Source organism: Rattus norvegicus, chromosome 17 (genome assembly GCF_036323735.1).
Source record: "Rattus norvegicus strain BN/NHsdMcwi chromosome 17, GRCr8, whole genome shotgun sequence".
In the NCBI taxonomy this organism is placed as follows: Eukaryota; Metazoa; Chordata; class Mammalia; order Rodentia; family Muridae; genus Rattus; species Rattus norvegicus.
In genome coordinates this window covers 8,436,619-8,458,591 of record NC_086035.1, presented here as the reverse complement: position 1 = coordinate 8,458,591, position 21,973 = coordinate 8,436,619, and the positions used below count along the sequence as shown (strand labels likewise).

Genomic DNA, 21,973 nt, shown 5'->3' with positions numbered 1-21,973 from the left:
AGAGAGAGAGAGAGAGAGAGAGAGAGAAGATCTGAGAAATGCTGTGCCCTGCCGGGCTAACATGGTTATGCCTCTCCTGCAGTCTCTCCCACCTGCCAACATCTCCAGGACTAGGAAAGACTTGGGCTGGTCCTGTCTTCCCAGAGCCCACACCACCAATGCATATTTGTACTTGAGTCTTTTGGGCTGGGAGTGGGGTGCGGGGGAATCAAGCAAGGTGGAGAAGAGTCTGTGGACATCTTGCCGAGGGGCACAGGTCTGACTGGAAAGGAAGTGGGTCTGTGGTGAGCAGTCTGGATCAGGTCCTTCAGAAGTCTAGATCATTCCTCCTGCATTGTGCTCTCTGTCAATCTGTCCATGCCTTGCGGCTGTCCCGGAAGCAGATGCTTCCTCTCAGAGATGGCTACATTATTGGGTTCCGAGCTCCCCTTGTGCATATCCACCTTTCAACCACAATATGAGAGGCAGAGAGAGAGAGAGAGAGAGAGAGAGAGAGAGAGAGAGAGAGAGAGAACCTTATTTCTGTACTGTGGAAAGTCAGCTTGCACAATGGCCCAAGATAGGTTTTGAACTCAGGATCAAACAACCTTAGGGCTGGGTCCTTGGCCCGGATTTGGCCTCTGGGGGCCACTCCCCCATCTCTTCCATGCCTCAGTCTCCTGTGATGGCTTCATGACTTGCCCTCCATCTGTGCAATCAGGCAAGTCATTCATCAGACAAAGTCTGTGTGATCATAAAATGGGCAGGGCGACATTTCTTCTTCCCCATTCCAAGCCGCACCTCCACTAGCCTGCAGGAATCTCTGGGAAAATGTTCTAGGGGAAAAAAACAAACCAGGGGTGGTTTTTATGACTCTCTCCTCACCTAAACCTGCTGGGCTAGGACAGAGCACAGACCCTCAGGCTCTGACCATTATCCTCTGGTTTGGACTCTGGCTGCCCTGGCTTTGATGTTGTCTACTAAATGACCACCGGGTCACGGGGGAGCTCTGATCTCTCCAGCACCTAATAATTCAAATAGCCCGAAGTCAAGAGCAAGCTAATCAAGCAGCCGCCCTTGCAGCTGCAGGATGGAGCTGGCAAGGAAGGGAGTCACTTTCAATCTGAGGCGCTTGCCCTGTAGCCTGATGACCAAGGCTGGGTGGGTGACACCCTCCTCTGGCCCGGGGATGAGGTTCATTCCTGCACCAGGGCTGCCTGGCTGTGGCCACTGGTTGTAGCATTTGAATCATGGTCTGTCCTGGCTGGGCCATCGGGTGAGAATTAAATTTTAATTTAGAAAGTCCTGTCTCCGCAGCCCCGGTGGCCGTCGTCTGGTGATTGACTGACTGGTTTCTTTCACCTTTGCATGCCTCGGGTTTTTACTGGCAGAGGAAATGAAGGCTGAACCCGGGCAGGAAATTCCATGTACACAGGTGTTTCTGATTAGCCCCGTGCACCTCGGCCAGGGGCACAACCAGGGGCCAGGGTTTTCTGTGTGACCCCAGAGCCCCTCTCTAGCCTGGTAGCTGTGACTGCTTTGTATCGGAGGAAGGCTGGGCTGGACACTTAGGCTGGTTCAGGGCAGAGGTGCCAACAAAGTGTCCTGCCTGACCCCTGGAGCCCCAAGACCACCTGTCATCTATATAGGATCGAGCAGCCTCTGCTCCTGCAGTGGGCAGTGGGAGCCCCAGAGCCTGACCTGGGAGATTAGCATCCCGAGGTGTGTTTACACATTGTAGGCCGCTCTTCATGTGGCTGACCTGCCCCCATTTTCACATCTTCCAAGGGGCTTAGAGATCCTAAAGTACCCCCTTCACTTAAAAGGACATCTTCAGAGGGGTCAGGAAGGGCAGCGTTGGGCTTGGTCTGAGATGGCCATCTGTGGAGGTAGTTTCAGAGGCCAAAGCAGCAGCTTCCTCCTCCCATCGAGCCCCTGCTGCTGTGGGAATCTTTCTCCATTAGCGATTCACTCGCATGAACAAAGGCACTGGGGGGTGGGGGCTCCCATTCTACGACTATACCTTGAAAGCAGAGGAGCCCGAGAAACCAGAAACGACACAGCGATATGCTTGGTACCCAGTAAGTGGCTACTCCCACTCCCAATCCCACCTACCTGTTTTCACATCTGTAAAATGGGCATCATAAGAACACCGTGTGCCGAATCGGCATGTGGGCTAATGAAATAGTTTCTGGCCACTATCAGGTACATGCCTAGAATAGAGCTGACAGAATCCACACTTAGCACCCACTTGGGTACAAGCTCCCTGGGAACAGCTCCAAGGGAATTGCCCCCAAAGTGCATTTTATGGATGCATTGGGTTATAACTTCAAATGCAGCCTAAGATATTACAAACATCTCAAAGGCCTATTAGATGGTTAGACAAAGTCACCGGTTAAGAGGACATAACAGGCATGAACCCAGAAAAAGCCTAGTGTACCAGCCTGTCTACCCTGATTCTTTGGGAGGACCAGTGATGGTGTAAATGGTTGCTTGTGTACTAGGTGTGAGTCACTAGGAGGTTCCTACAGCACAGCAGCAGACAGATGTGGACGTGTATAAGATAATAACGTTCTAGCCAGCCTAAGACCTGTGGCATCAGTGGAGGACAAGCCTAATGTGACCTCAGATGTGGGGAAGAGCTTGAGAAAGCCCCTGCCCTACAGGGGGCATGGAAGCATGTGTGCGTGTGTGTGTGTGTGTGTGTGTGTGTGTGTGCATGTACGCGTGCGTATGCATGTGTGTGTTTGCATGTGTGTATGCATGTGTGTGAGTGTGTCTGTTTGTGTATGTGTGTGCATGCATGTGTACTTGTAGGCATGTGTATGTCTGTGTGTGCATGTGCATACATGTGTTTGTGCATGTGCATGTGTGTGTGCATGTGTATGTGTGTGTATGTGTGTGCATGCACGCATGTACGTGTGTGCCTACATGTGTGCATGTGTGTGTGTGTGTGTGTGTATAGGTTGTTCACCTGTGCTTGTACAGATTGATGTGTCTTCCTCTGTCACTCTCCATCTCATGTCCTGCCCCGCTCTACTCTCTGAGGCTGGATTTCTCCATAAAGCCAGATCTTGCCCTTTTAGCTAGACTGCCCAGCCAGTGTGTTCCTGGCACCAGCCTGTCTCCATGCCTCCTATTGTGGTTATAGGTGCAACCACCGCGCCAGCTGTTTCCATGAAGGCTGGGGATCCAAGATCAGGGCTTCGGGCTTGAATGGCAAACACTTTACCTACTGGGCCATCTCGCCAGCCCATGGTCAACCTCTTTTGGTTGATCCTGAGGGATCTCGAATCCCTACCACTCTGTAGGGCTGGAGAGAGAAGGGAGAAAGGGAGAGCTTTTTTCCCTAAGACTAGGAGAGTCAGGTCCCTTTCCCCGAGGCTACACCTCAGGACATCTGACCTCTTTAGTAAGCTCTAGGGACAAGGGCTTCATGCTGAGCCACAGGCAGCTTGCTGCCAAGAATCAAAGGGGTTCCCTTGGGACCCCCCAAACTCTGTGGGAAGAGGGCTCCAGGTCTGTTTGTGTGTACAGCCCTTCGGTGGTGAGCTGGGAGCTATTCCATGGCTGGACACTTGGAAGGTCCCCCTTCCAAGGACCTCTTGCTCTCAGCGAAGCCCGAATGAATGACTGCCACGTCTCTGTGCAGGGTGGGAGGTGACTGAGATCCCTCTGGCTGCCTGTCGTGGTGAGCAGCAAGGTGGAGCCGCCTCTGTCTCTGTCCGTCTGTCTGTCTCTGTCTCTCTGTCTACTACCCTCTTTGTCTCTGTCAGTCTGTCTTCAGTCTGTCTGCCTCTCTGCCTCCATCTCTCTTTGTCAACTACCCTCTTTGTGTCTGTCAGTCTGTCTTCTGTCTGTCTGTCTGTCTCTGTCTCTCTTTGTCTACTACCCTCTTTGTCTCTGTCAGTCCGTCTTCTGTCTGTCTGTCTGTCTGTCTGTCTGTCTGTCTCGATCTCTCTGCCCACAGCCCATTATCCAAGCACAGCTTCTCCCTTTTCTGACCACTTTTTGTGTGAGCTGAGAGTTCCTCTAGAAACCAAATGTGGTCGTTCCTTCCTTTACAGCAGACAGCTGGCCCTTACACTCTATCAACTACCCATGCCAGCACGGGGTCTCAGAGGTGAGCCTTGGACCACAGGGCCATGGCGGGCATGGGACCGTTGGAGCAACAACAGTTCTCGACTCTCAGTTCCTCATCTGCAGCCACTTGACATTTCTTCAGCTTCCCCCTCCCATTTCTCCCTTCCCCGAGACATAACTGCGAGGCATAATTCATCCCTCCCCTCCTATTGTGTCTCCCACTCCTCCTGAGGCCATTGTTGTGGTTCCTCCAGGGGGATACGTGGCTCTGACACAACTTCCAGCCTCCTAGTGAGTGCTATCAGGTAGATGTTGCCTGTCAGCTTGGAGGTAGGATGGAAAGATAGCTACTGAACACTATAGTGCTTAAGTACTGGTCCCTCACTGTGCTGACTACTCCTTGGCACAAGATGAGTGTGCATACGGAAAGGGGGGTTGGGCGTGGCACTACAGAGAGGTCTCAGCAGTAAGAGATGTCTTTAGCACTCAGCTAAAGGGATGGCTGCTCTTTCAAAGACCCTGGGGGTTTGATTCTCAGCACCTACATAGTGTCTCACAACCGCCTGTAGCGTCTGTGGGAACTGCATGCAAACTGTGTCCAGGCATACATGTGGGCCAGACACCCATATACATAAAATTACACACACACACACACACACACACACACACACACACACACACGGTGGGACAGGGAGGGGAGAAATGAAAGACAAAAAAAAAAAAAAAAAAAGGAATGGCTCAGAGTAACGCTTGCTGAGGTCACAGCTAGGAAGGAGCAGAACCTGGCTCTAGACTTCAGCTACCTGATGCCAAAGTCTAGGGCTGTTTGTTTTTTTTTTTCCCTTAAATCCTTGCCTGTGGAATTCTAGGAAGTGTTGGCTCTGTTTCATCAGCAGGGCCTGGTGCAAGGTCCCTGGGTGTTTCCATGTTGTCCCCGAGGCAAACCTTGGGTGTGCAGAGCCTTGCAGCAGGCATCCAAGATGTCTAGAACAAGCTGGCCCCATGCCCTGGACATAGAAATGCTGTTTGCAGTCAGTGTTGAAGTTGAAGTACTGTCTTTTGGTACCACGAGTCAAGGGACCACATGGAAACACTTTAGCTGGCCCTAAGAGGTCCTGGCTGGAAGCCACAAGTGGCGGCAGGTCCAATAATTTGGAGAGGCGGCTATGGTTGCTGCCAAGAATTGAGGGGAGATGTTTGGAGTCTGAACAGCAATTCCTGCTCATGGGAAAAGCCATCACGAGATGGACCCCAGCCCTACAAGCAGAACACTTCGGTGAATAGATGCTCTGTGCTGTGAGGCTATGTTGGACAGTGACCATAACCACCGAGGTTATGGGCAACTCTATCTGCGATCTTGTCTGCAGAGAAGACACGTAGCTTTCTCCTTACTTTCCAGTGAGCCGTCAATGGCCAGAGATCCCACTTTCCAAAAGATGGTAACAAAGACAAGGGACAATGGCAATGTGTCAGGGAAGGCAGTTTGGACCGCAACAGCTGATTATGATAGACGGGCCGTTGGTAGTACAAACCTATGAATCTAGGACGTGATGCATGGGCCTGGCATGGGTCTCTGAGCACTCGGAGGATCCCTTCTGCCTTCCTTCTCAGCCTGACCACACAGTCTGCAAAGCACAGGCCTTCCCTAGGGCCTTCGAGGAAGATGGCCTCCCCCAACCTCATCTGCAAACCTCATCTCCAGGCTCAGAGCTTCCTCCCAGGTGGGGCTGCCCCCTTTTTGGAGCTCAATTTCCCCATCAGCCCCAGGCCATATATCTTGCCCCGCTTTCTCCCGGTGCTTTATAGCTTGTTGGAAATGCTGTTCCTTAGCACTTCGAAAGGTACTACTTGAAAGCGTCACGAACTAAACCAATACGATTCCTTTTTAATTTGAGCGGGCTTATTTCTCCGAACGGTTTTCCTGATCTTAGGAGGGCACGCTCCCTCATATTAAACTTTTTTTTCCCTTTAAAAAAAGAACACCAAAAAAAAAAAAAAAAGACTCACATCTGTTCGATATTTAATTCAAACTGAATGGCAGGACAGGAACGAAATTGCGCTGCAAACGGTCATAAAGCGTGATGTTTAAAGAGAGCCAAGCATGCTAAACCAACATGCTGGGAGACAGGGAGAGACAAAAATGGAAGGGATACAGGGTGGGCACTGGGGGGTTCCTCCTGCCCAGACACAGAAGCAGTGGCGGCACTAAGAGACACGAGGAGGTTGGAGAAGGATACCCTGTGTGTGTCCCCTGAAAGGCCCACTAGAGGCTGTGGAGAGGCCACAATCCTGACTCAGCCGGGTCCTAGAACCCAACACTGACAGCTGCAGGGTGGTGGTGCCGAGGAGCCTTGCAAGGGCTGCTGGGTAGCTACGAGTAGGCAGTCTGAGTGACCAACAGATGCTGCTGCCTTGCTCTTGGCGTCCGGGAAATCAACTCAGGGGACCTAGGCTAAAGCCCTTTGTACCTCATCACTGCTGAACCACTTTCCAGAAACATCGACGTCCTGTATTCCAGAGATAGAAGAGGAGGCTCAGAGAACCCTGTCCCCTCCAACCCTGTGAGGAGGAAGGTGGCCTCACAACCTGTCCCTGACTTTAAGCTCAGAGACAGAAAGACCCTAAGAAAGACATGATAATGGGCTGATTCTATACCAGGCTGCATTTCAAGTGAAGGGCTGATTCCAGTCCTCGCATACGTGCTCTAGCTATGAAATATGACAGGTCACCCTTGCTAGGCAGACACGCAATAAGGCTCCACCAGGCAAGCGCACGGCTGGTCATGGGCTGCCCTATATCAAAAGCACAGAGGAAGAAGGAGATGAGCAAAACCTGTAAGCAAGACAGATGCTGGCACCAGCATGGCCAGCCGGGCAGGCTGGGCTCACTCCTGCTCTCTGACCCGTCGTTCCCTCATCCAGAACGTACCTGAGGTTACTTCTGATTTCCAAGGTGAAAAGTATGAACCCATTTGCTCTGGAATAGTATAGTGATTTGGTTTTAAGGCATTTCCACTATGTTTCCCTGCTCCACAGCACCTGAGTACCAGGGGCCAGAACGCTCAGTCCCAGGTAGTAGGGTGCTGAGGCTCTCTCATGGGAGTTGGTATTTAAAGAATATGAGGGGTCAGGCTGGAGGGATGGCTCAGCCCTTGCTGTTCTCACAGAGGACCCAAGTTCAATTCCTTGCACCCACATCCACATGGTACCTCCCAGGCATCCATGAATTGAGTTCCAGAGGACCACTGGGCATGCACTTGTGCACAGACTCACTTACAAGCCAAACACTCATGTGTGTGTGTGTGTGTGTGTGTGTGTGTGTGTATGTATATATATATATATCAAACTTCTTTTAAAAAATATCATGGAAGTCTAAACAGAGCTAAGCCATTTGATTTAATAATAAATTACATTTAATCATTTACAAGAATTACTAAAATTGGGGCTGGGGATTTAGCTCAGTGGTAGAGCGCTTGCCTAGCAAGCACAAGGCCCTGGGTTCGGTCCCCAGCTCCGAAAAAAAGAAAAAAAAGAATTACTAAAATTTTAATTATTAAAGTTAAGTTATATGAACTTTCCTAAATAAGCCATAACTAATTCAAGGCAAACAATCAAAACTCATTGCTTCCTAAGCATTTTTGTTGTGTCTGCATTCCTTAATTTATTTTTCATTCATGTGCTTGTGTGTGCCTGCTTATTCGCATGTGCACCATGTATATTAGATGCCCACAGAAGCTAGAAGAGGGCATCAGATCCCCTGGGGCTGTAGGTACAGGCACCCGTGAGCCAGCTGACATTTGGTGCTGGGACTCGAACCTGGGTCCTTGGCAAGAACAGCGAGTGCTTTTAACTGCTGAGCAACCTCTCTGGCCCTAGTGCCCGTATTCTTGAGAGTATGGAAGGGGTGGAGCCGGGGGGATGGGGTACGTCCTGCCTGGAACTGAAGCAGCAAGCTCCCTCACTGAGAGAGAAGGGGATGGGAGAAGGAAATGGCACACACTGGAAGCTGGAGGCGGAGGCCCTTCCTGGCTTTAACAGGGTGGAGGCGTGATGCCACGAAGCCCTTCAAGGGCTGCTGGGTAGCTCTACATAGACAGCCTGGGTGACCAACCTGGTGCTACCCTGCTCTTGGTGTCTAGGAGGCTACTGCATCTGTGTGGCAAAAACCAGTATAGAAAGGTTTGCGCTTCTGCCGGTAGAGGCATCGTAGGTGTGGCTGCTGTGTCACTTGTGTGTCAGTAGGTGGTAGAGAGGAGAGAGGCTACCTCAGTGTTCTGACCTATTCATCTGAATGATTAGTAAACCTGACATTCCCAGAAGAAGAAGGAGGAGGAGGAGGAGGAGGAGGAGGAGGAGGAGGAGGAGGAGGAGGAGGAGGAGGAGGAGAAGGAGAAGGAGGAGGGGGGAGGGGGGAGGGGGAGGAAGGGAGAAAGAGAGAGAGGGAAGGAGGGAAGGAGAGAGAGAGGGAGAGAGAGAGAGGGAGAGAGAGGGAGAGAGAGGAAGAGGGAGAGAGAGAGAGGGAGAGAGAGAGAGAGGAAGAGGGAGAGAGAGAGAGGGAGAGAGAGAGAGAGAGAGAGAGAGAGAGAGAGAGAGAGAGAGAAAGAGAAACAACAGCATGAGCTTCTCAAGTCTCTTTCCTGTCATTTAATAATGTCGCCCTGTAGTGGGGCTCTCAAAAGGGACCACAGTGAGAAGAACCACACCATGGAAATTGGCAAATGCTGCCACGGGAACTCGAAAGTCAGCTGTTGAGCTGTCCCTGACTGGAGGCTGGTGAAGTGAAATGTGTGCAGCCCGGAGGTCCCTTCCTCCGAAGGGAGGGCAGCTGTCATCAGGAGGAACCAGTGACTTTCCCTTATCACGAAGCTGACTCCCCAGCAGGCTCCCCGCCCCTCCCCCACTCAACACCGGGTCTCCTCTCACCGGGTCTTCCCTTGAGGGTCCTCAAAGCATTCTCTCTGGTTTGGAAGGCATGCCGAGGTTCTCAGGTGGGAATTCTTTCTCTTTCTTTAGCCGAGGAGAGAAAAATCACAGCTCATAACTACCCTGTGGTTTTTCTGTTACCCAGACTTTTAGGCAGGGGACCTGTAGACGGGCCCCCGGCGCGCAGAGTGGGTTAGGAGTCTGAGCAGATGCGGCTTTGAGATGTTTCAACTCAAAAAATTCTACGTGGTAACTACAGACTCTACAGCCCCAGGAACCACTCGATATAAAACTGGATGGCAACCTTCCCTGTTAGCTTCCCGCCTAGGCCTCTAACGAGAGTCTGTGGGGGCCATGTGATTCTCAGTAATGAGGGCCAGTGCTGGTACTGAGACTCCGACTCCAGGCCCCTGCCAGTCCTCCTGGGGCCGAGCTCAGAGCTCCGGAGCTGTATGCCTGTTTCTGAGTGGTGACTGGTGGGAGGGCAAGGCCCGTCGGTAAACAGCTGCTGACTGATGAGGGATTGTGCAGTGAGGCTCTGCTGGGGACTGCCTCTGGCTCCCGGGCTCTGTGACTGCTTCAGGAGCAAAGCCATTCATTCTTCACGGCCTGAGCCCTTGGCCTTTCAAACTCCATTTTTTTTTTTTTTTTTGGTTCTTTTTTTTCCGGAGCTGGGGACCAAACCCAGGGCCTTGCGCTTCCTAGGCAAGCGCTCTACCACTGAGCTAAATCCCCAACCCCTGAAACTCCATTTTTAACAGCTCCAGCACAGTTTATCAAGGCTTCAACAAGTGTCTGCTAGGCTTGGTCCCTAGAAGCCTGCTCTTTTTTTATTTTTTCTTTTTTCTTTTTTTTCGGAGCTGGGGATCGAACCCAGGGCCTTGCACTTCCTAGGCAAGCGCTCTACCACTGAGCTAAATCCCCAACCCCTAGAAGCCTGCTCTTAGCCACTCAGGTTTTCCCTCATAGCTCACCCTCCTGCCTTCAGGGCCTTGCTGAAGACCTACTGAGAGCCAGGCAGCTGTCAATCATGTCTGAGAGAGTTTCTGCCAACATATAGGGTTCTTCTGGTAAGAAGTTCTAGCAAGCAGACTGGATCATACTGACTCCTGTGGAGATGAGGAGTTTCGTGGCACAGGTAACTGTTTACTGCCCCATTTGAACGCCCCAGCACTGGCGTAGAGCTGGGTGAGGGCTCTTCTCAGTGGGAGGAGCGAGGGATCTTTCTGGAAGGATCTGGTGGCTAATGAGATAGCGGGCACTTAGTGCACGGTCCACGCGCTGGGTTGTTTTACATTTGGTTTTATTCCCCCACCTTCACAGAGGTGGGGTAGGCACTAACAGTATCCCCATTTTATAGGTGAGGAGACGGTGGCATGTGTCATGATGGAAGCTTCTAGAATCAATGGAGAACAGTGAAGATTTGAGTATTGGTCTTCTTTGGACATCTCTCTCTCTCTCCTCCCCTCCTGCTCCCCTCCCTTCCCTTCCTCCTTCCCTCCCCCTCCCTCCCCCTCCCTCTCCTGTCCCTTCCCTCCCTCCTCCCTCCTCCACCCCCTCTCTCTCTCTCCGTGCTATGGCTCCCAGGAAGGGGACTGTCAAAGCAGGGCACTTTGGCATCCTGGTACGGATACATGAGAGCCAAGCTAGACCACACCTGGCTTTTCTTTGTGTGTTGCTATGGTTGCTATACCATCTGTTTGCCCACAGGTGCTTAGGTCAGAGAGGTTGGCAATGGAGCCCCTATGGCAGCCCCCACCCTGCTTGGTGGCTACCCTAGGGCCCAGACGTAGCTAAGGGGGCACTGACACAGAACACACTGGGCTTGCGTTGCAGTTTGGCTGCCCATGTATCTACTGTGCTCTCCCTGCTCTGCACGATAGGGACAAAGACCCTTCAGCTGCTCAGTCTCAGTTCCCTTTGCCAGCTGCTTCTGCCAAAGGGAGGCGGTGGGTTCTGAAAGGAGAGGAACCCAGCCATATCTGCTTCATCCCACCAACTCAGGAACCACCCGAGTCCCCAGCTGGCCACGAGCAGCTCCTCCCTCAGAGGCCTCCATTTCCGCAAGAGACCTTCCTGGGAAGTTCAGGGCGGGGCCTGGTTCCCCCTGCACCCTTTCTCTTACTTGCCTCTGAAGTTACAGGGATGCAGACAGCCGTGCTCATCATTAGTGCATGCTAATTTCTGAATTCCACTTCCTGTTTGTTTAGATTCCTGGCACTTCTCCCACTCTGGTCTCCAGTCGCTCAAATGACAATTCTGTTGTTGTTGTTGTTGTTGTTGTTGTTGTTGTTGTTGGTGGTGGTGGTGGTGGTGGTGGTGGTGGTGGTGGTGGTGAATACTTGAGATGGGGTTTACTTGCCCAACTTGGTCCTGGATGGTCAAAGCCCTCCAGACAAGGATACTTAACAGTGTCCCTGTTCCCAGGCCATCCAAGACACACTCTCTGAAAGACTGGCATCACGGCATCTGAACTTGCAGAAAAGAACCCCAGAAACGTCAGGTCTGAGTGCCTGGCTGAGCACCGGCAGCCTCTGCTTAACACTGAAGACCTCTCTGAGCCCCTGACTCCATAGCTTTAAATGAAGGCAGAAGAGACATTCTGGGCAGGTTTCCTTCCAGGAGGCAGAAAGCTAGACTCCCAGCTTAGAGCATGGGGGCTTCTCTGTGTTGACAGTATACAGAGGGATTGGGGGAGAGAGGGGAATCTGCTGATTCTTCTGAGCCAGGTCCACATGACGTGTTTCTCATGGCTCTGCCCTTTCTCTGGCTTCTCCTTGCTTCCAAATGTCCAAAGTCGTGCCCTTCACAAATACTCCTTCTAAGACGAGTTTCTCTGGGATGGGAGGCCATTTTTTTTCTCTCCTGGAAATAAATACCAGAAGAACAGGGAGAGGCTGGGATGGGGGTGAGTTGCAGCCTTTCTGGAGGACGGAACAAGCTACCTTGCCAAATGGTACTTTAATGTCCTTTCGGTTCACAGGCCTAAAGAAGAAAATAACTCCACTCCTCTCTCTGCTGGGGCTCACCTGGCTCTCTCTATCACTCACTGGGGATGCTTCTTTCCCACTGGAGCATGTGATTGGACCACAAAGGTAAGCGGGAACAGTTTTTTTTTTCCTCCGCTCACCCCCACCCCCAGCCGGCTTAATGCCTGGGCCATAAAGCGTTTACAAACTCTAAAGAAAGATAATAACTTCCCTTCTCACGGCCCAGTCACGGGGAGGTAATGCATGTTTCCAATAAGCTGAAAATGTAACTCAAATAGTAGGTTTTATTTCACTTTAATCCGCCTGTGAGTTCACGTTAAAGGTAAGAGGAATCAGCCTTGCAATGTGGACCAAGTTCATTAAAATCAGCATCTCCTCCTAGGGTTTACCTCTCCCCCCCCCCCCAAGTCTTGGCTAAATGGATGACCTGCGGGCATCGGAGTGACTACAACCCAGAGGCCACGGACAGGGAGCAAAAGCAGGAGCCAGTGGATGGAGCAGGAGGCCGGTGTTCCAGCTCCAGCTGGCTTGTGGAGGGTAGAGAGAGTGAGGAAGCATCTACATTCAATGAGGCTCGCTTGTTTGCTTGCTTCTGACACCTCTTGATTGATGGCAATCTGGTAGTGCAGTGGGTAGTTATAGAAATGATTCTCAGGCCATGTCCTCAGCTCTAACAGACACCAAGAGGCCTGAAATTGAATCCCTCAACTAAGGCTTCCTTTACACATTTATGGAGCCACTACTCTCTCGGTGCCCTGGTAGTGCTCCCTGGGTGCCCTGGTGGTGCTCCCTGGGTGCCTTGGTGATGCTCCCTGGGTGCCCTGGTGGTGCTCCCTGGGTGCCCTGGTGGTGCTCCCTGGGTGCCCTGGTGGTGCTCCCTAGGTGCCCTGGTGGTGCTCCCTAGGTGCCCTGCTGGCAAAATTGACTGTTGCTCCTTTGTGTAGCAATAAGTACTCCTTCGGGTTAAGAACTGTCCTGCTCAGATCTCTGGCGGGGTGTTCTCCTGGTGCCCTATGGTCTCAAGCAGTGCTGGTGTGTATAGCTGGCAGGCTTGCAGAGCAAGGTGGGTATTGCTGGTGCATGCTTGGGAGAGGGAGGCCAGGGAAAGGATCTTTGGCAGATAACTGGCCTGGACCCGGGCTAGCCAGCTGACTTCTGACTGCCATAGCTAAGGGCCCTTCTCAGGGTCTCCTGGGAGAGCCTGCCGTCTTGCCCCTCTATTGGAGGCTGAAAGTGCTGGTGAGAGGGAGTTGTCTCCCCTACTCCACGACAATCAAACAGTCACCATATAAATGCCCCAAACCCAGATTCCACTTGAGTTGGGGTACAAAGGCTCAAGGAGGAAGAGAAAAGAAACATTGCCGAGTTCTCCAAAGCCCTGGGCTGCCCACTGAGGCAGAAGAGGGAGAGACAACTATCTTTGGAACTCCCAGACTCTCTGGTCTTCTAGCCCTCACTGGCAGCTTCCGCTTGGGCCTCTGACTGCTGATGCCTGCTTTGTGAAGTTTATCTCAGACCTTCGTTATCCCTCTGGGCTTAACATCCTCTGGCCAGCCCCATCATGGCCTCTGGGAGTGCAAGGAATCCAGTGTGGAGAGAATATAGAGACTCAGTCAGGCTGGGAAGACTCACATGTCAGTGAAGCCCAGGCCCGTGAGGATCAAATAGACTCAACAGGCAGGGTAGGGAATAAGTTCCAAATTTCCAGACGTTGTCTCCAGAACTGTAGGTCCAGCTCTGAGGTGCACCTGACCAGAAGGGATCTGTGTTACGTCAGGTGTGCTTGCAGCACACATGTGTGGGCAATTGAGCCCACGGGACCATGGGTGCTCACCTTGGTCCACTAAGCTGGCCAATGCTAACCGACCCTCCTGAACACGTACCGTGTGCCACAGGCACATTTATGTGCAGTGCCTTAGTTTACCTCCATAGGGCCTCGAATGTAGGGGGGACGGGTCCAAAGACCATGGGATGGTAATCGAGAAGTGTGAATTGTGGCTGAGACAGCAGGCTGACCAGAGCCCAACTCGAGACTAAGGGGGTTTTGTGCCTGAGTGTGTGTCTGGATGTTCTGTTTGCTTCCGTGCTCTCATGCCCGTGGCCACGCGGGCTGTGCTGCTGGGAAGGGGACTCCGAGGACATTCACAGGAGATGGTTAGAGGGGACCCCGCATAGGCAAGAAAAACCACGTCAAATCCACAAACTGGGGTCTCGAAGTCAGCCTGCAAGTTTCAAGGGATGGAGGAGTGGAACGGGGTGGGCGGGGGTGGTCGTGAATCTGGCAGCTAGAGGTTTATGTTTTTCAAGAGACGTGGAGCCTAGCAGAGTTTCCTCTCTCGAACACTTGACACAAGCCAGGGGTGGACGGTGTACACTTTTAATTGAAGCACTTGGGAGGGCAGAGGCGGGTTAGTGAGCGCAAGTCTGCTCTGAGCCACACAATGAGACCGTCTAAAATAAAATGTAAAAAGAAGGAGGAGAAAGAGAAGGAGGAGGAGGGGGGGGGGAGGAGGGGGAGGAGGGGGAGGAGGAGGAGGAGGTGAAGGAGGGGGAAGAGGGAGAAGAGGAGGAGGAGTAGGAGGAAATTCTCCTGAGGAGTCTTTGTGAAACAAGCCAGATGTTTCCTGGCCTTCCTCTTCCTGTGTCTGGCCTGCCATCCTCCAGCCTACTCTTCAGCCTGAGGACCGCACAGACACTTCACCCAAAATACTCCAACCACACAGTCTCTGTGGAGCAAGTACCCCAGCCATGGACCCCTAGCGTGGATGGGTTTGTACCCTCCAGGGCGGGGGAGAGGACAGAGAGAGGCAGCCAGCAGCTATAGTCTGTTCTACAAATTCTTCGGAGGTGCCAGGAGCTGCACCCAGAGACCCTGGTCCCTTGAGCCTTTGGTGGTCACACGGTCTCTTAAGTGTGTCATCTCAAGTTTCGTCTGTGGGCGGCCGCTCTGTGATGGGTAGAGTGGACAGCACTTGAATCTTCCGGGGACCTGTCCCTCCTTTAAAGTCAGGAGAACATCAGCCTGAACTACAGGCAGTTTTTCCCCTCCAGGGCCAAGAATGTCTCTTGTTCTACAAACCCAGATCTTCTGATACAGAAGGAGGAAAAACAAACAAACAAAAAGCAAAAACAACAACAACAAAAAACCAACCAAACAAAAGACCCTTTTCCTCCCCTCCAGGCCCCACATGGATATAATATCCTCAGAGAGAGAGAGAGAGAGAGCGTGCTGAAAGCCCTTGAACTCTGGAGCCAGATTACTGAGGTTCAAGTTGCCCCAAGTTCCAAGTTTGCGATAAGCTTAAGGATGTATATATTTTGGCTTCCCCATCTTTGGTCTCAGGATGGCAGCCTTCTGTTGAGTTCCTTCCGTGTGCCAGGCATGGCACCAAGTGTTTTCTGTGTCCTACCTCCTAGGCTGGGATGCCTGTCTTCCTGGCTTTCCACAGAGTATGATGGGCTAACTCACTTGCCCAAGGTCACCCTGCTCGAAAATGAGGGGCCCTGGCTTCTGACCTTCTAAATTTCACTGTCCTTACCTGAGGCCTGTGCTTGAGACCAGAGTCTATCTGGGGGGTTGTGAGGAGTGACTGGGTAGTGACCTCTGGCTGCAGCCCTCAATGGTTTATTGCACTGTGGCTAGAGGGATGAACATATAGAATTGTCAACTCCAAACCCACTTGATGACAGAGCTTAACTCCAACTGGACAGAGGAGAGGGACGATGTCAGCAGCTGTGACAGATTGTTAAGTCATTTGTTCCTGGATGCTTCTCTCTCCTGAGGCCCGCAAGCTGCTGGCAGGCAGATTCTACTGGCTTTGTTTATTCCTGGATCCTGAGACTTGGCACACATTTGACACGGGGTGGGAGTTTGGTACAAGCTCACTGACAAGGGAGGGAGAAACTGCGTTGGGAGCCCTGGAGGCCATTCACAGCATGGCCAGCGCCGTCCTCCTTGGTCTTGTGCCTGTGATCTGAGGAGGCTCGATTCGTATTCTGTAGACGGAGGGACTTCTCAACTGTGCATGTGTCTTGCCTAGTGTTAGTTTCCTTATGGGGAAGACGTGCACAGCTGGGGAGGAGTATTGATCCTATAACCCAGGGTTTGGGCACAAAGGGGCGCAGGTTGGTAAATGGCAGAGGTGTCCCAGGTGTGGGGGATGTGGGCCAGTCTGCCGGCAGCACTGTACCCTCAGTGTTTGGGATGCTCTAGTGCAGGATCTGGGGTTATGGTGGTTATTGGAGTCTGCGGGAGTCTCCCGCCATCACATGAGTTAACACTAGCTTTGCTAGCCTTCTGTTCCCTTCTCCCTGAGAAAATTCTTCCATCCTTGCCTACTTGGCTCCTTAACAACCCACCACCACCCCCATCCCCATTCAGGAAGGACAGGCACCCCCTACCCCCACCGCCGCCACTGTCGTCTGACTTACTCTGGGTGAGATAACTGCTGGGCTGATTTCTTACACAACCTTGCACTCCAACCATAGAATTAATCCTGAAAGAGCCCACTTCTCTAGAAAACCACCTTTCCCTGAAGACCTTTGACCTCTGGTCAACCAAGGCTCTGGTCCAGAAGTGACAGAGGATGAGAGGAGGGGAGAGGGAACAAGATGGGGGCAGAGAGGAAGAGGAAGACAAGAGGTGGACAAGAAGTTCCCAAGCACTCCTAGCTCCTCCTCAGCCAGAAGCCTCGAGCTGTGCTTGCAACCTTCCCAGAAATGTAAGCGCCTACCTACCTTCCCAATTTCCTCTCACACCTTGTCCAGCCACCCCTCCCCCTCCCCGCCCCCTTCCCAGAGCCACAAGACAACATGGTATACATGTGGCCCATCTGGGCCTCTGGGAATCCTACTGGGCATGCCAGCGTAATGAAATACTTTTAGTTTATTAAACACAGGCTCTCCTAAGCCCTGAGCGCCTGTGGGTATTTGAAAGCTGAAGGTAACCCCGAGCTACCACAAACGTAATTCCTCCTTGCGTGTCCTTGCATTCCTGCCGCAACCCCATGCTCCTGCCCTTAGGCAGCATGGGAGACGAGGGACATAAAGTAACTCCTAGCCAGACAAGGGAGGAAATGGGGAGGGGGCGGGCAGAATGCTGGGAGGGGCTCCCAGAACCCCTCAGGGCCTCTAAAAGTATATGAAGTTCCCATTCCCTGGAGCCATGAAGGGCCCTTCTCCGTCCCTGGGCCGCTCCAAGTTTACCGAATCCGTGCCCTGTGAACATGGCGGCCAGCAGGCTTTACATGTGAACTCTGACGTAACTCAACCATCTCAAACCCCGCTTTTGTAAGGCTTGCTCTCCGCAGCGGGGCTGGTGGGGTGCCGGGTCTCGAGGCTTCCTCTGGTGCTTTGCTTCTGTTGCTTCTCCAGGGCTTGGCAGGGAAACAGAGACGGGGAGGGGCCGTGGAGAGACCCCAGGAGATCACGAGTTGCCTCCCCCCAAAACAGGGGGAGTCTCTTTCTTGACAGTGTTTTCCCATTCATTCGTCTGTCTCCTGAGCCTTGGGTCTGTAAATCAGGGGCGAGGGGCTGAGATGGAAATAGCAGACAAAGGCCTCAAGGGAGGCGCCCCCCTCTTTGCGGATGAGCATCTGGATGCCAGAGAAGGAGATTCTGTTGACGGAGTGCAGGGGAACCTGCTCCAGGTACCTCAGCGGCAACCCGTTGACCCACACACAGCTCTGGCGGGTCAGCACCTTGAGGCAGAAGGCCAGCAGGTTGCTGCCTTTCTCCAGGTAGGGCTCCAGGCACAAATGGTGGCGGGACAACTGTGGCAGCTGCAGCTGGAGGTGGGTGTCCTGCCCTCGCCCAACCAGCAACCGGCTGGCGTCGTGTTGCAGCTGCAGCGGAACTTTGGCAAAGGCGACCGGGCCCTGTGTCGGGTGGTACAGGCTCACCTGCAGGACTGTGAGGGGCCTCTCCATAGATCCTGGCAAGAACGTGATAAAGACACACCTCTGTAGTTTTCTGAGCCCAGACAAGCTGCCTACTTCGGAGATCTTGGGGCCACATCTTGCCGATGAGGACCACGCCTAAATAGATACTGTCATTCTGCCCAAGCTGGGATGGGGTGGAGGTTGACGTTAACATTGGAACTCCACCTCCCCACACCCCAACAGGACATACTGCCCATCCACTCTAATTTGTACAGGCGTGCCTGCATTATAAATCTTACCAGCTTATAGGGTGGGGCCTGATAGCCCTCAGGCCATTTGGAGACAGTTTGCCCCTGCTTTACAGGAACAGAGGAACAGACACGACAGGCTTTCTTGTATCTGGTAAGCACGCAATGAACAAACTCTTGCAGAGTCTCTTCTTTGCGCCGGGTGTCAGTCCAGGTGCTGTGGAGACAGGGTGCCCTTGGGAGCACCCCTCTTGAAGGAGAAGATATGGTGCTTCCAGCTATGGGGGTACAGAGCAACATAAAAGGTCCCTGAGCGCGACACAGAAGGTAACAACAGCCAGCGTCTTATCGGTGGTGTTTCCAGAGGGCCCGGCACTGGGTTCAGGGGCTCAGCACCGGGTTGAGGGCTCGCCTTTCTTAAACATCTGGGCAGAGGTGAATGCTGGTGGAGACAGTGGGCAGAAGGGAAAATCTGGCTCACTGAAGACCCTCAGGAGCTCCGGGAAATGCACACGAGGTCCCACAGCTCCTCCAGGAACTTGTCCTTCAGTGTCTGTGGGACACACAGGAAAGCCCCATCCAAGGTCTGCTTGGTCCCTGCCCAACTTTAAAGGATAGACTGTCACACCTACGTACCCCACACCACCTAGAATTTGTTGCCACTTTTAGCAAGAACCAAGGACTGAGTGGGGTTTGGTAGTGATTCTATTCTTCCTCCAGGGCCTGGCTTTGGTCTGCATTATTTTATTTTCCTCTAAGAAGGCGCATTCTATCCTAAACTCCGTGCGAAAGTGTCGCTCATCTCTCAGGGCCCAGTTCAAACACTTTCGTCCCTGGGGAAAGTGACCTTGCCTCCCTCCTCTAACACCAACCACAAAATCACTTAGCCAACCCCTACTCTTTCATGTTTGCATTCCTCCCTTATCCCCTCCTCCCAGAGTTCTGCAGGCTCTTGTCTTCCTCCAGCTCCTCTCCTGTCTCCCTAAGGTCTCCCAGCGGTAGGGTATGACTCACGAGGCCATCTGTATAGCACCAGGCCACGGCAAGTGTCTGGAGGTGCGTCTGCTGGGGAACTAGGTGAGGAGATGTCCACATACAATGGCCATCTCTTAGCCAACTGTAAATGGCGGCCTAGTTCTTAAGCTGTGGGAGAGGGAGCCTGTGCTAGGTTGCCACACTTTTGCCTTGTCGCTCTTGAATGTAGTGTATCAAATGGGGATCTAATTGACAGTGGGGCCTTGGCCCCTGATGATGCCCCGTCCCCAGCAGACAGACAGATACACCTCAGGCTACTGCCCCCGAGTGTCCTCGAAGAACACTTCTTCCTGAGGCAGGGTTAGGGTTCAGGTTGAGCCCAGGATTGAGGGCTGGGCACCGGTACCCTCGGACCTGGTAAGAGTACAGAGTTCATCCTTTAGTAGTCAATGTCATGACCAAGGATACTGAAAATGAACATGATACCATGTGCTCTCTCTCTGAGCTCCTGAGCAGTCACATTCGATGGAAGCCAGCTCTCTGCCAGGCAACAGTCCTGCAGAGGCAGACTGGTTTGTCTTGGATCCCAGGTGATCATGGAGAACAGAAACCCAAACCTCTTAATAGCTACCAGGCTGACAAACGGAATGCTGGCTCTGGCCAGGGTCCTCCCCTAACCTCACCAGCCTCCCTGGGGATCCCAGTCCCCATGACCTCCACCTACCTTACTGCCAGGGTATGCCTGGCACTAACTCTGCAGCCATGGGCTCAGGCAGGGCCTGGGTGGGCTCTTCCGCTTTTCAAGAATGGACTGTGTCAGAGAAGGCGTCAACTCTGCCGTTCCTCCTTTTTCCTCTAGGAGAGAAATCAAAGTGTCGTTTTCTCTTGCAGAAGTGGAACCTACTGCCTGAGTTGTGAAACTGGTGTCCTTGTAGGAGGGGCCTCTTGATGGTAGGACTTCCTGGGTCTTGGTACTCCCAGCCTCTACTATTTCAGCCCCAGAGACCACAGAGTATTGATGGTCTTCTTTTCCCCTGTGAGGCCAGAGAGCTCCTGGATTATGAGGTGTTCCTTCCAATGGTCTGGGGTTGGCCAAGGAAGCCATACTAATAGAGAATATCTAGGGTATCACAGAAGAGAATGAGACACGGGGACGGGAGAGCATGGCCACTCATGGGAAGGGACAGGAGGATGTGGCCACTCATGAGAATAGGCCTCATTCAGCGCACGCAGAAGGCCACCTGCTGACTTTGTCCCATTTCTCTCCTTAAAGTGACATATCAGATACCCTACTTCCGGATGAACCTGTTTGGAACAAGACATAGCTTGTACAAGATCTCCAGAGCACAAACTTCCCTACCTTCTTTATTTTCTGACCCCACTGCCCTTTTGTTCCTCAGGATCCTGTCACTGAAGAATGACCTGCCCGTCCAGCTCAACGAGACAATGATGGCGTTCTAAAATGGGCTTCATTATATGTGTCCTCTCTATATATTTAAAATATATAAACACATATGCACGTATTATTAAAGTCAGCCTAGGTGGGAGGGTTACATATAGTTACAGAGTTTCAAATTCCTCCCTGTTGTCCAGGATGCAGAGACACAAACTGAGGGTAGACACAGTGAGGTAAGGATGCACGCTCCGATTTCACACAGAATCGGTAAGAGAATAAAACTGTCTCCTCGGTATCAGGCTAATACGTAGAGAATGGAATGAAAAGTAATTTCAAGGAAGGCTTGCATGTGCTTAGAAAGACCAGCAGAATAAGGAGGACATATAAGCAGGTAAGACGAGGATAGCCCAATCCTGGCCTGCAGTTGGTTGGGTGGAATGAGAGAGGGGACCATCACACATTGCTCCCAACCCTAACCCCCCAAGCGAGACTCACTCATTCCAGAGGCTCTCCTGCTGCCTGCTTTCAGGAAGATGTCCTCCAGCAAATTGCCTCAGAGGCTGCTCTTGCTCAGGGGAGCTCTGGAGAGCATTGGGGAACTTGGACTCAGCTATTCCTGGGTCTTTCCTGTGTACCCTAGAGTCAGTACTGAAATCCTGACTACCTCCGTGGATGGATGCGGTTTTTACCTTCATTTGGCCTTTCTGCATCCTTCCCCTGCCACCTGTGCCCTGGGTCCTCTTGGTATTGAAAGAAGAGGCTTTCCTCAGCTGCCGCCAAGGTGCTCGGTCCTTCGAGGAAGCTAAGGCCGCGTTGAGGTGAGGCCCTCACTTCATCCGGCGACTAGCACCGTGCCGGCAGTCCACAACATGGCTTCTGTCTCTGAGCTTGCCTGCATCTACTCCGCCCTCATCCTGCACGACGACGAGGTGACGGTCACGGAGGATAAGATCAATGCTCTCATTAAAGCAGCTGGTGTCAATGTTGAACCTTTCTGGCCTGGCTTGTTTGCAAAGGCTCTGGCCAATGTCAACATTGGAAGCCTCATCTGCAATGTAGGGGCTGGTGGGCCAGCTCCAGCCGCTGGGGCTGCGCCTGCTGGTGGTCCTGCTCCATCTGCCGCCGCTGCCCCAGCTGAGGAGAAGAAAGTAGAAGCAAAGAAGGAAGAATCTGAAGAATCCGAGGATGACATGGGCTTTGGTCTTTTTGACTAAACTGCTTTTGTTAACATGTCCAATAAAGAGCTGAACCTGTGGGGAAAAAAAAAAAAAAAAAAAGAAAGGAGAAGAGTAAACCATTCATGCCACTGTGAACATTCTCTTAGACAATTCTTGGTGACTGGTTGGCTGATTCTTCAGGGAAACTTGGGTGGCAATAGTAACCCAAGGAGTGGCTCCAAGGATGTGGCAGGCATACTGTTGGCCTGGGAAGGATAAGAAGTTACGTGCAGGTTGGGCAGCTGGACAGGACCTCAGGTTCATTGCCAGCGCTGTATCCCACT

The 21,973-nt window shown here is 52.4% G+C and overlaps 2 protein-coding genes and 1 pseudogene across 3 annotated transcripts; 2 read left to right on the top strand and 1 right to left on the bottom strand.

Annotated features, from left to right (window-relative positions):
* The first annotated feature begins 8,249 nt into the window (after positions 1-8,249).
* On the top strand, positions 8,250-8,373 carry LOC120097998 (small nucleolar RNA SNORA17; annotated as a pseudogene).
* An 8,468-nt stretch (positions 8,374-16,841) lies between these two features.
* On the bottom strand, positions 16,842-19,970 carry Tifab (TIFA inhibitor). 2 transcript variants are annotated; one of them, XM_006253578.5, is made up of 3 exons: positions 19,801-19,970; positions 18,153-18,654; positions 16,842-17,906 (listed from the first exon to the last, which is right to left on the bottom strand). In XM_006253578.5, exon 3 carries the CDS (start codon positions 17,899-17,901, stop codon positions 17,458-17,460), a length of 444 nt encoding a protein of 147 aa, XP_006253640.1. In that variant the 5' UTR covers positions 17,902-17,906; positions 18,153-18,654; positions 19,801-19,970; the 3' UTR covers positions 16,842-17,457. The 2 variants fall into 2 exon arrangements, with proteins under 2 accessions (XP_006253640.1, NP_001020200.1); NM_001025029.1 differs by having other exon boundaries at positions 18,153-18,379; positions 19,801-19,859.
* Positions 19,971-20,637: 667 nt separating this feature from the next.
* On the top strand, positions 20,638-21,749 carry LOC100360522 (ribosomal protein P1-like). Its single transcript, NM_001409300.1, has one exon. The coding sequence runs from the start codon at positions 21,342-21,344 to the stop codon at positions 21,684-21,686; it is 345 nt and encodes a 114-aa protein (NP_001396229.1). The 5' UTR covers positions 20,638-21,341; the 3' UTR covers positions 21,687-21,749.
* Positions 21,750-21,973: the final 224 nt, after the last annotated feature.